The 14,895-nt window shown below is 35.9% G+C and overlaps 1 protein-coding gene across 3 annotated transcripts in view; it reads left to right on the top strand.

Moving 5' to 3' along the window:
* Positions 1–14,895, top strand: part of ATG5 (autophagy related 5) — a 131,175-nt gene that overhangs the window by 12,311 nt on the left and 103,969 nt on the right. The window contains exons 2-3 of one of the 3 annotated variants that reach the window (XM_040474287.1): positions 8,345–8,522; positions 8,890–9,017. The exons of 1 other annotated variant lie outside the window; for it this stretch is intronic. In XM_040474287.1, the coding sequence (XP_040330221.1) occupies positions 8,959–9,017 (59 nt within the window). In that variant the 5' untranslated portion in view covers positions 8,345–8,522; positions 8,890–8,958. The remainder of the gene's footprint in view (positions 1–8,344; positions 8,523–8,889; positions 9,018–14,895) is intronic. One more of the 3 variants, XM_040474286.1, reaches the window with a different exon arrangement.

The raw sequence follows: 14,895 nt of genomic DNA, 5'->3' as shown, positions 1-14,895 counted from the left end.
AAATCCTTCCTATCCTGAAACCACCTTCTATTGACCCCATCTCTCTTTCAACCTTTTGCTTTCCCTTCACAGCCAGACTTAGGAAAAAGGTGGTCTGTACTCATTGTCTCCTTCCCACCTTCCACTTATCTTACTGTAATCACATTTTCGCACTACTCCAACAGAATTGTTCTTGATAAAGTCACTGATGCCATCTTTTTTGTCAAACCTAGAGTCTGTTTTTGAATTTTCATATGCTTGATCTCTCAGTGGTGTTTGCTGTTGATTTGGATGTTTTCTCCACTTTGTGACATTGTTCTCTCTTGCTGTGCAGTGCCTCATAATCCTGGTTTTGCTTCTACTATTCTGGTTTGTTTTTGTTTTTTTTTCTTGGTCTCCTTTGCCAGATCTCTCTCCTTTGCTTCTTCCTTAATGTTGGCATTCCTTGGAACTTTGCTTTGTTTTCCCCCTCCACTTCACTCTTTCCCCCCTGGAGCCACCATTTTAATCTCTTGTTGAGCATTTTCATCTTGACAACTCCCAAGATTTTTCTCCTGAGTTCTGTTCCTATATGTCTGTCTGCTGTATATCCTCACTGAGATGTCTTGAAGACACTCAAACTTCGTGTGTTTGAAACTGGACTCATCATCATTTCTTCCAGATAGCCTGGTCATCTGCCGTACTCCCTTCCTATTTGTGCAAGTAGATCTGTCACCCAGCTAATTAATTATTCTTACCAGTAATTAAGAAAGGACTCATCCTTTGTTGCTTCATTCTCTCATATCCCTGACATTCAGTTAGTAACTTAATCCATCTGATTTTACATCTCAAATATCTCTGAAATTTAGCCAGTTTCTTCCATACCCATTGCTACAGCCTAGTTAGGACTACAATTTATTTTTTTTCTTTTTTAAGTTTATTTAAATTCCAGTTAGTTAACATATAGTATAATATTAGCTTCAGTAGTAGAATTTTGTGATTCATCACTTAACATACTACACCAGTACTCATCACAAGTGCCCTCCTTAATCCCCATCACCCAGTTAACCCATCCCCCCTGTCCACTCTCCCTCCAGCAACCCTCAGTTTGTTCTCTACAGTTAAGAGTCTGTTTTATGATTTGCCTCTCTCTTTTTTCCCCTCATGTTCATCTGTTTCATTTCTTAAATTCCACATAATGAGTGAAATCATATGCTATTTGTCTTTTTCTAATGGACTTATTTCGCTTAGCATAATACATTCAAGCTCAATCCACGTTGTTGCAGATGGCTAGTTTCATTCTTTTTTGTGGCCGAGTAATAGTCCATTGTGTATGTATACCACATATTTTTTATCTAGTCATCAGTTGATGGACATTTGGGTTCTTTACATACTTTGCTATTGTTGATAGCACTGCTGTAGATATCAGGGTGCATGTGTCCCTTCGAATCAGTATTTTTGTAACTTTTGGGTAAATACCTGGTAGTGCAATTGCTGGGTTGCAGGGTAGTTCTATTTTTAACTTTTTGAGGACCCTCCATACTGTTTTCCAGAGTGGCTGCACCAGTTTGCATTTCCACCAACAGTGTAAGTGTATTCTCCTTTTTCTGCATTTTGCCAACACTTGTTGTTTCCTGTGTTGTTAATTTTACCTATTCTGACAGATGTGAGGTGATCTCCTATTGTAGTTTTGATTTGTATTTCCCTGATGATGTGATGTTGAGCATCTTTTCATGTGTCTGTTGGCCATCTGGATGTCTTCTTTGAAAAAATGTCTATTCATGTCTTCTGTACATTTTTTAAGTAGGTTATTTGTATTTTGGGTATTGAGTTTGATGAGTTCGTTATAGATTTTGGATACTAACCCTTTATCAGTTACGTCATTTGCAAATATCTTTTCGCATTCCAAAGGTTGCCTCTTACTTAGTCTTGTTTCCTTCACTGTACGGAAGCTTTTTATTTTGATGAATGAAGTCCCAAAAGTTTATTTTTGCTTTTGTTTCCCTTACCTCAGGAGACGTATCTAGTAAGAATTTGCTATGGCTGACATCAGAGAGGTTGCTGCCTGTGTTCTCTAGGATTTTGATGGTTTCTTGTCTCACGTTTAGGTCTTTCATTCATTTTGATAATGAGTTTTGGTTTTTTTTTTTAATTTTTTTTTTCAACGTTTATTTATTTTTGGGACAGAGAGAGACAGAGCATGAACGGGGGGAGGGGCAGAGAGAGAGGGAGACACAGAATTGGAAACAGGCTCCAGGCTCTGAGCCATCAGCCCAGAGCCCGACGCGGGGCTCGAACTCCCGGACCGCGAGATCGTGACCTGGCTGAAGTCGGACGCTTAACCGACTGCGCCACCCAGGCGCCCCGATAATGAGTTTTTAAAAAAATGTTTATTTATTTATTTTTGAGAGAGAGAGTGCACAAGCCGGGGGTGGGGGGGGTGGGGGCAGAGAGAGAGGGAGACACAGAATCCGAAGCAAGGCTCCAGGCTCTGAGCTGTCAGTGCAGAGCCCAACGCGGGGCTCGAACTCAAGAACCATGAATTCATGACCCAAGCAGAAGTTGGACGCTTAACCTTAGACTGAGCCACCCAGGTGCCCCTTTCATTCATTTTGAATTTATTTTCATGTGTGGTGTAAGAAAGTGGTCCAGTTTCATCCTTCTGCATGTCAATACCCAGGTTTCTCCGCACCATTTGGTGAAGAGACAGTCTTTTTTTCCCATTGTATATTCTTTCCTGCTTCTAAAAGATTAGTTGACCCTATAGTTGTGGGTCCGTTTCTGGGTTTTCTATTCTGTTCCACTGATCTGTATGTCTGTTTTGGTGCCAATGCTGTACTGTCTTGATCACTATTGCTTTGTAATATAAGTTGAAGTCTGGAATCATGATGCCTCTGGCTTTTATTTTCTTTTTCAAGATTGCTTTGGCTATTCTGGGTCTTTTGTGGTTCCATATAAATTTTAGGATTGTTCTAGCTCTGTGAAAAATGTGGTGGTATTTTGATAGGGATTGCATTAAATGTGTAGATTGCTTTGGGTAGTGTAGACATTTTAACAGTGTTCTTCCATTCCATGAGCTTGGGATGCTTTTCCATTTCTTTGTGTCTTCAATTTCTTTCACAAGTGTTCTATAGTTTTCACAGTACAGATCTTTTACCTCTTTGGTTAGATTTATTCCTAGGTGTCTTGTGGTTTTTGATGCAGTTGCAAATGGGATCGATTCCTTGATTTCTCTTTCTGCTGCTTCATTATTGGTGTATAGAAAAGCCACAGATTTCTGTACGTTGATTTTATATACTGCGACTTTACTGAATTCGTGTATCAGTTCTAGCAATTTTTTGGTGGAATCTTTCAGGTTTTTACATAGAGTATCATGTTGTCTGCAAATAGTGAAAGTTTGATTTCTTCCTTAATGGTTTGGATGCCTTTTATTTCTTTTTGTTTTCTGATTGCTGAGGCTAAGACTTCAAGGACTGTGTTAAATAACAATTGTGAGAGTGGACATCCCTGTCTAGTTCCTGACCGTAGAGGAAAAGCTCTCAGTTTTTCTCCATTGAGGATGATATTAGCTGTGGGTTTTTCATATATGGCCTTTATGATGTTGAGATATGTTCCCTATATCTCTACTTTGTTGAGGATTTTTATTAAGAATGGTTGCTGTCCTTTGTCAGATGCTTTTTCTGCATCTAAGGAGAAGATCGTGTGGTTCTTGCCTTTCCTTTTATTAATGCGGTGTATCACGATTGATTTGCGAATATTGAACCACCCTTGCAGCCCAGGAATAAATCCCATTCGATTATGGTGAGCGATTCTTTTAATGTACTGTTGGATTCGATTTGTTGAGAACAGACCACCATTTAAAAACTGATGGGATTTGATAATACTAATTTCCCTGTTTCATTCTTGCCCTCTTTCCATTTTTCAGTTTTTAGTTGGAATAAAACCTTTAGTAGCCTTTCCTCATCTTAAGATCCTTCCTGTAGTTTATCTGGTCCCTTCCTTATTCAGTACTCTGCTGTCTCAACCCTCTCTATTCCTGTCATATTCAACTTCTTATGGTTCCTCCAGCGTGCCAATCTTTGTCTTCTCATATTCACTTTATGGCTTCTTGTATTTCCTCTCTCTGGAATAAGCAGCAGTATCTCCTACTCCTACTCACAGCCAAACATTCACAGCACTCATGTTTGGTTCACTCCTGTTTACCTTCTGGCTGTTGCCTAAGCATAGTTTCCTGTCATGTCTTTCCATAAGCCCCTAGATGAGGTTAAATTCCTTTGCTACTTTGTCTTGTAGCACTCTTTCCTTCCTCCTTGCATTCATCACATTTGTAATTTTGTTTTTGCTGACCATCTATCTAGCCTGTTAGTGCTGTGGGAGGAACTCTTGTCTCATTCGGTGCTCTGTCTTCATTGTCTGGTGTGATGCCTCATGCATTGAAATGGAACAGAATTCTAGTATATTTTAATTCTACTTTTGTTCTAGGTAAATAAGCCTCTAATTTTATAATTGAAAATTGTTGGACAAAATAGGATTTGGCACAAATAAATAATATTGCAGCTACCTTTTTCAAAAACATAAGTAATCTGTACAGCTATTCCTGTATTCCTTGCAAGCTAGGAAGTATAGAAAAAAAATGAATCACTTGTGTAATACTCACTGAGTACTTGATAGTGCTACATGAGGAATAAGAGAATGATGGATTGATGCCATGTAGCTGACAGTTTCCCTAGAGAGGGATAATCCTTTTCATATTAAAAGAAGTTAACCTCAAAGACATTAATTAAAGTGGAATAAGCCAGACGCAAAAGGACAAATATTTTATGGTTCCACTTAGGCAAGGTACCTAGAATAGTCCAATTCAAAGAAACAAGTTAGGAAAGTGATTCCCAAGGGCCCGGGGAAGAGAAGAATAGGGGAGTTACTGTTTCATCGGTACAGAATTTGAGTTTGGGCTGATGAAAAATTCTTAAGATGGAGAGTGGTGATGGTTGCACAACAGTGTGAATGTATTTAATGCCAATGAACTATACACTGAAAAATGGCTACAATGGCAAATTTTATGCAAGATATATTTTACCACAATTAAAATAAAAGTAAACCAATGAAATACACCTAAGAAAATCAGTGAATGGTACAATCTGGATATAGAAGACAGGATTATGTTATTTTACTGTTTTTTTTTCATTTTTTTAAATGTTTATTTTTGAAAAAGAGAGAGAGAGACACACACAGAGTACGAGTGCAGGAGGGGGAAAGAGAGAGGGAGACAGAGAACCTGAAGCAGGCTTCAGGTTTTGAGCTGTCAGCACAGAGCCCAACACGGGGTTCGAACCCGTGAACCGTGAGATCACGACCCGGGCCGAAGTTGGACGCTTAACCAACTAGTCACCCAGGCGCCCCTTTATTTTTACTTACTTAAATATTTACCAGATAAGTTGTATCTATACTTACTCTTATATAGCCATTCTCGAATCTTAGTGTCATTTTTTAGTGCTGCTGTAGATACTTATATTAGTTACAGATTACTCCCACAGACCAATTTAGAAAAGAAGATTCCAAGTACATTTCGGTATAGATTCTGTCTTAAGAATGGGAATTCTTCATTAATTATCATTTTCGCTTTTTGTTACTTAACATTTGGGATCTGTGTTTCATTCAGCAAATCTATATAGTGTGCCTATTGTATAAAGCAGGCACTATTTTGGGCATTTGGAATGTAGCAGTGGACAGAACAAAAATCCCTGTATTATTGGAGCTTACATTCTAATACTCCTCATTCCTTATGTAAAGAAGTTTTCATTTCATGAAAATCATTTGTGAATTTTTCAGTAACTTTGAACCCTAGGCATGTGGTACGACACCCCAAAATCAGGAAATGATATCCGTGCTCATTAGTCCTGATGTGTTTTCTTTTCTTATAATATCCATAGGTTAATATTCTCTACAGAATAGATTATTATTTAATTACAACGGACATTTTAAATTAAAAGTTTTGGATTTATTGTATAAAGCTTATTAGACTAATAGATTACAGTTGATTCTTACACAGGTTTGAACTGTGTGGGTCCACTTATATGCTGATCTGTTTTACAGTTCACTGTTGTAAATGTATTTTCTTTTCCTTATGATTTTAATAACATTTTCTTAGCTTTCTTTATTATAAGACCATATAATACATATAACATAAAAAATATCTTGTTATTTGACTGTTTATGTTATTGGTAAGGCTTCCAGTCAAGAGACTATTAGTAGTTTAAGTTTTTGAGGAGACAAAAGTTATACATGGATTTTGAACCATGTGGGAGTTGACACCCCTAACTCCCACATTGTTCAAGGGTCAATTCTGTACTTATTTATTTTAAAAAATGGCTAATTTATTATGATATTTTAATTTCTTAGAGATGCCCACATTACATTTGTATTTGATTCTGTGATTTCTGATTTTAATGAATCCTTTCTTTGCCATTTCTTTAATAGAATATGATTCTGCAAGTTGTTTAAACTGCATATAAAAGAGTTGATAATTTCCTGTAAAACAACTAGTGTTTTTTCTTACATACTGTATTCATTTCCTTTTTCTTTTCTTCCCTAATCCACATTCTAGTTGTTTCTTTATAAAAGAGGAACTTAACATTTTGTTGAATCCACATTGCTATCCAAAAGCTTAGTTCTAGTATTAACAAGTACCTTCCGTTCCATCCTGGAGCATGCCAGCTACCTCCTACCCCCTCTACCCTGTTGTCCCTAGGACCACTGTCATATTCTCTTACCCAGTTGGGGCTTGTTATCTTGATTTTCTGTGATTAAATATTAGTTCCCTTAACCAGAGTATTTCTCTTTGTATGTATTCCCCAGCCCAGTAGTTCTACTTGATTTACTAACCAAAAGACAACTTTTTCACTTAATTAATTAATTAATTAATTAATTTGTTTTCTTGAGAGAGAGTGTGTACATGTGCTCACAAGCAGGGGAGGGGCAGAGGAAGAGGAAGAGAGAGAATCTTAAGCAGGCTCCACATCTCCTGAGGTTGAGATCATGACCTTAGCCAAAATCAAGAGTCAGATGCTTAACTGACTGAGCCACCTGGGCACCCCCAAAAGACATAACTGAATAAACAGCATGAAAAATGCAGCAGAGTTAGCCTGTCAAAAGCAGCTGAAAGAGAACAACAATACAATTTTACCAGCAAAAGACAGAAGCTTAGAAAGTAAGAAATGGCTAGAGTATCTACTACAAAGGAGGGAAAAACATAAATTTTTGCCACTTTACTCCTTTAAAAATTTTTTTTAACATTTATTCTTTTTTTGAGAGACAGAGTATGAGTGGGGGAAGGACAGAGAGAGAGGGAGACACAAAATCCAAAGCAGGCTCCAGGCTCCAAGCTGTCAGCATAGAGTATGATGCAGGGCTCAAACTCACAAACCGTGAGATCATGACCTGAGCTGAAGTTGGATGCTTAATGACTGAGCCACCCAGGCGCCCCAGCCACTTTCCTCCTTTTATCCACTTGTATGTTCTTCTTTATAAAAATTCTAACCAGTTTTCTTACATACTATCATGTTTTCTTTCTGGGTATCTTTGGTGGGGGAAAAACAATGATGGCCATTATAACTATGCTGGTTGAAGGTTTACCTAGCCCAGTATTCCCTCCCAGACTTTTCTTTCTCCAAAGTCCAAGTAGCCCCAGGCTCTGTGAAGACAGGATTGAAGGAGTTGATGGACAGTGGCAGGATCACCAGTCTACCGGCATTACATCTTAAGCTTGTGTCTTACTGCACTTCAAAGCTTTAGGGATGCCTGGGTGGCTCAGTTGGTTAAGCATTGGACTTTGGCTCAGGTCATGATCCCATGGGTTCCTGGGTTCGTGCCCTGCATCGTGCTCTGTGCTGACAGCTCAGAACTTGGAGCCTGCTTCAGATTCTGTCTCCCCCCCTCTCTCTGCCCCTCCCCTGATTGCATGCTCGCTCTCTCTGTCTCTCAAAAATAAACTTTAAAAAAAATTAAAGATTTAAATGTGTAGCTCAATAATCATCTTTAACTTATTTTTCTCCTTCAGTTTTTTGATTAGTAGTAACCAAAATCTGTCTGACTGATTTCCAGACCTTTCTCACTTTTCCATTCCTTCATGCCCATCTCCTCATGTGATGTTTCCTTAACAGATTTCCAGTCTATAATCTTACCTTCTTTAAGTCTTTTATGTACAAACTGCTAGAATATTCCTCAAATACTGTTTCTCATTGTGCCGTCCTTTTATTCATGCTATCATAGTGGGCCCCTCTTGTTCATTAAATGAGCTTCTATTTTACCTTTAAAGGCCTCTCTGTTGCTGCAATGAAGTATTTTTGTAAGTACTTCTTATGAATTTTTTTTTTTGCCTTTATTTTAGCCTCATATAGAAGAGGACAGATTATATCTTTGTCTTGGTGTTCTTCTTCATTGCGAGTAACCTAATACACAGTAGATTATCAAAACATGATGGACCAATTGAGAAGTCCTGATTGATAAGTCAAGATGTACATTAGGACTGAGTTGATTATCTTCTCAGAACAGTTTAATTAACTCAGGTGAATCATATTAATTTTTAAGTTAAATTTAATAGAAGTAAGAAGCATCCTAAATAGCATGACATCTGATTACATTGTGTTTTTATTTGGAGAAAAGTATTACAGAAAGATTGTATGTAGATTGATTTGTGTTGTTTATTCTAGGTACTTATACTATAAGCTGTACTTTAAGTAATGACAAGAAAATTTAAAAGTTATTAACCTTTAGCCTGTAAAGGGTTTGCTATAAAAAGAAGTTGACTTTGTGTGGAATATTCAAAATAATGCAAAGAACATGGCTGTTTTTCCTTAAGGTTCAAAAACCTATTTAGTATATACATTTAAAAAAAATAGTAAATAAATACGGTTTTACGAATTTTCATTTCAGTTGCTTTTGCCAAGAGTAAGTTATTTGACGTTGGTAACTGACAAAGTGAAAAAGCACTTTCAGAAGGTTATGAGACAAGAAGACATTAGTGAGATATGGTTTGAATATGAAGGCACACCACTGAAATGGTGAGTGAATTTTTCTGCATTTTTAAGCATTGAGTATATGCTAGCTTTAAGAAGGTATAGTGCCCTCTAGCAATTTTTAAAAAGTTATATAAAGAAATAAATCACTAGTCTAGCTCATATAATACAGTGCATTTTATTCAAATATTTTACTGAAAATATTTCTTCCTTCTGTTGGATGCATGGGAGACTGGACACATTTGTATATATTTTCAACAGTAGATTTTTCTATAGCATAATAGTAGTGTATTTGGTTATGCGGTTGTTGTTTTTTTTTTTTTTTCCCTTTCTTCAGATACATTTAAGACTCCCCTAAGAATGTCACTCTGTGACAGTATTCAATTTTGGTTCTATTTCCAAAGTTTTTATAATAGATCTTTATATGCACATGATTACCTAAAATGGCATCTTTCCAACCAATTGCCACATTTAGTTGATCACTGTGCCAATATGCACATTTTATCTAGCCTTGGTTTAGTATTTAAAATATATTGATTTTCTTTTTATGTGAAAAATAATTTTGATATTATAGCATTCTGAAGAAACATATTGAAAATAAATCCTAAATCTGGGCTTATCCATGTACAGATGATGTATTTTGTGCTTCCTCTGTTACTGTAGGGAGTTTTGTAAATTGTGCTTCCAAAAATATTTAATGAAACTGGGTAAATTACAGAGAGAGGCATATAAAAAAAAAAAGGTTCAAGGTATGCTGGGATATAGGTGTTGAAATGCTGCCATATGAATGTAGTTGAATGAAAAGATGATAGACTGAGTCAAGACTAGAAGGAAATATGAAACGTATAAATAGGTTAAAAGTAGACTTGGATTCTGAATCTCGGAGTATTAAAATGAAGAGTTTTAAAAGAGTCTTATAAAAAAGGAAGCTAGTAGATGTTTAATAAGTGCGGTTGACTTAAATACAAGCATTACTTAGAAATAAGGAGTGAACTTTTGGAACTTACCTTCTGTTGATGAATTCCCACGAGTGAATAGATTTTTCATGATGGTCTAGAAACCTACAAGGTGATTTTGTATTGGGTTATGGGTCACGTCTCCAACTTTTTGAGGCAATTCTGGGAAAGGATGACAAAGTTCTTTATAGCATTCATTTTTTAGTAAAAACTGTACTGATGAGCTTCATAGTCATATATCAGACTCATTATGACTCTTGACTAGTTCTAGATCTCAGACAGCACAGATAAGTCCATGTTTTCTGTTTCTTTTTATTTCTCAGAATTGGAGGTTTTGGAATGGGAAGGTGGCTTAAAAGAAGTGTAAGAGGAGCAAGGACCAGGAGAGTAGAGGGAAAGGAAGGCGGGGGAAAGATTGTGGCTGAGTAGCAATAGGATATATCTATATTCTTGGCAGTTCTATCTGTATTATAGTTGGGTATTGAAGTTACATTGCTTTATGTGTATTAGTTGCATACACATTATTGTAAGAATCCATGTGACTGACACTAGGCTTTTCAATTTTATCATTGTAAAGTAGGGCTTCTCAACAACAGCCCTGTTGACATTTTGACCCAGATAATTTTTTGTTGTGGAAGGGCTGTCCTATACATTGCAGGATTTTTAGCAGCAGCCTTGACCTCTGCCTACCAGTGCTAGTAATATTCCCTCTAGTCATGATTATAAAAAATGTTGCCAAATGTCCCGGGGTGGAGGGGTACAAAACCACCCCCAAATGAGAAACTCTGAAAATGATGGGAAACCTCAATTTAACTTTTATAAGTAAATGAGTGCTTAGTCATCATCCTTCAGCTGCTTTTTAATCCATCCTGTATGGTGGTTGTTTTTGTATTTGATAGGATTTGTATTCTATACATTTGTATTCTGTATCAGTAAATAATGTTTGGACCCATTTCTCCCTGTTACTATGGAGTAATGATCTTGGCTTAAATATATCATGTCCTTACTTTGTCAGGATTTATCCCTTCTGAAAGTCTTTTATTAAAGAGTAAAATTAAAATTAGTTTTACTTTTAGAGAGCTTATATGAAAGTAACTGTGGTCACATATCTTCATTGTAGGTTTTGGGGTGATAACTTTTTATTATGCGTGATGTCACTCTCATAGTTATATGTCTTGTTGTAAGCTCATTGTGTTTAATGGCTTTTGTTAAAACTCTGCCTTTAGTGCAGTAGTCCCCCTTTATCCTGCGGTTTTGCTTCCGTAGTTTCATTTACCCTCAGTCAGCCGTGGTCTGGAAGCAGGTGATCTCCTCTGACGTATTGTCGGAAGGTGGTTAGTAGTAGCCTTACGCCGTGCCATAATGCATATGTCATTCACCTCATTTCATCTCATCACGTAGGCATTTTATCATCTCACATCATCACAAGAAGAGTGGTGAGTACAGTACAATAAGATATTTTGACGGACCACTTCATGTAACTTTTATTATAACTTAATGTAATTGTTCTATTATGTTATTGTTGTTAGTCCCTTACTGTGCCTAATTTATAAATGAAACGTTACCATAGGTACATTTAGGAAAAAATGTAAAATGTGTTGAGTTTGGTACTATCTGTGGTTTCAGGCACCTGCTGGGGCAGTCTTGGAATATATCCCCTACAGATATGGGGGACTAACTACCATATTGTTAGGTACTCTATGTATTTGAGGAAGGAATAGCTTCCAGAGGTGTGAATGTAACCTAGGACCTCTGGGCTAAGTCTTGATCTTTTTCTTTTTCCTCCTAACTATTGCAGTTTTCTTCCACATTAAAGGAGTTATCTTCCCTGTGTTAAAGGAGTCATAGGCTATCAATGTCTGGCATTTAAGCAGTGGGCTTCATATAGGATAATCATGTAGGGAAGCAGCTACCACTGAAGTTTTGTAGGACTTGGACTTTTGAGACCATGCAAGTGTCTTAAAGAGTAGAAGAACATGTATTTGAGTAGGATGATAACATCTTTCTTATACCTGATTCTTTGGAGTTTTAAATAAAGTCAAGTGAGAAAAAAATCAAACACAAGACAATTCATAAAAGAAGGAAGAAGGAGCATAAATTGATATTCTTTCTTACTCTAGAAGTCCTATTCATATTTACTGTTACGATTGTTTAAATATCTGCACGAGATACTTCAGTATGGGCTTTGTACCTTAAGTAGCAGTACGTAAGAGGTGCTAATTAAATGTTTGTTCACTGCATGAATGAATCTAAATTAAATTAGTCTCTTCTTTTTATTGAGAAAATGAGGCTCCAGTCAATAAAATAACGTGCTCAAATGAGTGAGTAGGACCAGATTTTGAGTTCTCAGTTCAGGGTTCTATCTCCCACACCTGCTGATATTCTGTTTGCTAGTTGTTGTTTTTTTAAATTCTGTATGTTCTCTCTGCATTGCTTATGTTAATTGTCCGTCTTAGAATAGAAAGATGTTTAAGAGCAGTGGTATACACATAATGAAGACTTAGGATATTGTTGATTTATAGAGAGAATCCGAGGGGTCTTTATTTGATTAGTGTTTTATCCTCTACAGTCCTTTGTTTTAAAAATTACATGGCAGGTAGAAAGTGCTGATCTAACTCAAATATAAGGATCTTTTTTTTTTTTTTTTTTAAGAGTGATTTGAGTTGATTAGTCAGCAGAGGGTGCTCTAACATTGCATTTTAAAAGGTGAAGTTTCTTTTTACCATAAATCAAGTGTCCAAAGTTTGTATTTGTTGCTTTTGTATTAGACTTATTTTAAGAGAACAGTTTCTGGTTCTTCAAAAGAATACTTTGTTTGTATACCCTAATATTGGTTAGATCTTAGGCCTTCAGTATAAGTTTTAGAAAAAGTTTTCCTTTCTTATTATTATTATCTTAGGTAAACTGACTTATTTTCAGGACTGATTGTTGAAAGTAAGAAGTTGAAACTACCTTTTGAATAAAAAAAAAAAAAGCGGCACTGATTTTGATCTTAAACATAAATGGAATGACCCAGAATTTAATACTATATCTGTGTGGTTTCAGAAGTAAATTTTAACAAAATGACATCTTAATCATAAACACTGTGCAGGCTTTTCTTTCTTATGGATAGTCATTTTTCTAAGGTTTGAACTTCTAAAATTGTATACATTATTTTGTAAACTTGAATTTTGAAGTGTGGCTTACTTAGCATTTTAGACATTTAGTATCCCCTTGGTTATTTTTGTAATTTTTCATGCATAAGAATAGGTTTAGAAAGCTGTGAAACACAGTGCTAGTCTACAGTTGTTTGTTCCATAGATGAAGCAGGGCAAAATTTATTGTAATCATTAAATTACTTTGGTGTATATTTGAGTTGTGCCCTTTTTTATTCAATGAAATGTAATCCTGTTTCTAGTGAATCACTGTAACAGACTTATGAATAGGCTGCATTTATTTCAGTGACATGGAGTAGGATGACAGTTCTCTAGTATATGGGGAAGCTTTCTTTTGCTGCTGATGTTAGAATACTGCTTTATTATCTCACTGCAGATGTTTAGACTACTGTGAGCACCCTTGGCTGACTTAGGAACATATCCGTTATTGCTATACATGTGGCCAGTATGTGTGTATGTATTTTAGCAGTAATGAAAGGGTGAAGAAGAAACAGCTTATGCAAAGAATAATGAAAATATTACTCATTTTGAGAAATTGAATTTAGAAAAGACTACATCAGTTTAAGGAAGAGAAAGAAAATGAATAAAATGTGAAAAATAGACCTCACACTAACTTCTGGCACAGTCAGTTGTTATGGGGCGGTAGATGGAACCTTTACTGTTGGCTTTCTTCTGGGATATATTCCAGGTTCATATCCTCACCGCTTCCTTTTCTGTTAAATTTAGGTTAGATTGGCAGGAGTAGCAACATAACAGATAAATGGCTACATTATGATTTACTTATAGTTATGGCTTAATGTGGTTTCTGTGTTGTGGGTTAGCAGCCTCCTGACAAAACTATGTAGAATATCTATTTAGAGGAGTTGTACAAATTAGTACTTTTGAAACCCTTGATGTAAATCAGATTATAGTGTAAGAGAAATTCAGTACCTTTAATTTTTGCCAGTTCTGTTTTTGGTTATAGATTTTCTTACATATTAATAAACTCATCAGAAATAAGCAGTCTTGGAACCAGTTAATTCAGATAGTATATTTGTTTGGAGTTGGTATCCTTGCATCAAAATCATTCTGACATAAACACCTGCTTTGAGCCGTATATAAGCTGTAGATGTTGACCGGACAGTATAAGGAAGTAAATAGTTTTTTTGGTGCAGTTTTATTTTTAAGGAGTGTTACAGGGTAGTTATTAGCTATTACATTTAGAATGCTTTTATATTAATACTTTACATACATTTATATTTAAATATAAGTATTAGGAACCATAATATTTAAATTTCATCCTAATATTTATCAGGATAAAGAGTCTTCATTTACCATCTGAGGAAGTGAACTTAGATAGATACACAGACAGACATATGTTTAAGTCATTTTATAAATAACTTAGAGACGAATAAAGGAATAGTGAATGACAACTTTATTAGAGATTTTAAGAAGTATTTAAATGCAGCAAATTCAGATTTTCACTCAGTATTTTCCTGGTTTTGAAGGTACAGATACCTGAAATGGGCAGTGTCTTCTGAATGCAACTAACTACTCATTTGTTGTCATGTAAATAGACCTCTAAGAGGTTCTGGCTTATTGGTACTTTACAGCAGTGCTTAAAGAAGTTTTTAAAACCTTTGACAGATCATGATTTTGTTGTAAAACTTGTGTTTACATTAGTAAATACCAATTCGAATGGTCAATACTTTTTCATTTCTACGTCATATGATTCCTTCCTGTCATCTTTGGTACAAATCTGCCTTTAGCACTTACCTGCTTCCTATCAGGTAAATTGCAGTGCACAAATAGCATACAAGATGTAAAAATACT

The sequence above is a fragment of the Herpailurus yagouaroundi genome, unplaced genomic scaffold (assembly GCF_014898765.1).
Source record: "Herpailurus yagouaroundi ecotype Mexico unplaced genomic scaffold, PumYag 139, whole genome shotgun sequence".
NCBI classification, from domain to species: domain Eukaryota; kingdom Metazoa; phylum Chordata; class Mammalia; order Carnivora; family Felidae; genus Herpailurus; species Herpailurus yagouaroundi.
This window is presented reverse-complemented; position numbering and strand designations above follow the sequence as displayed.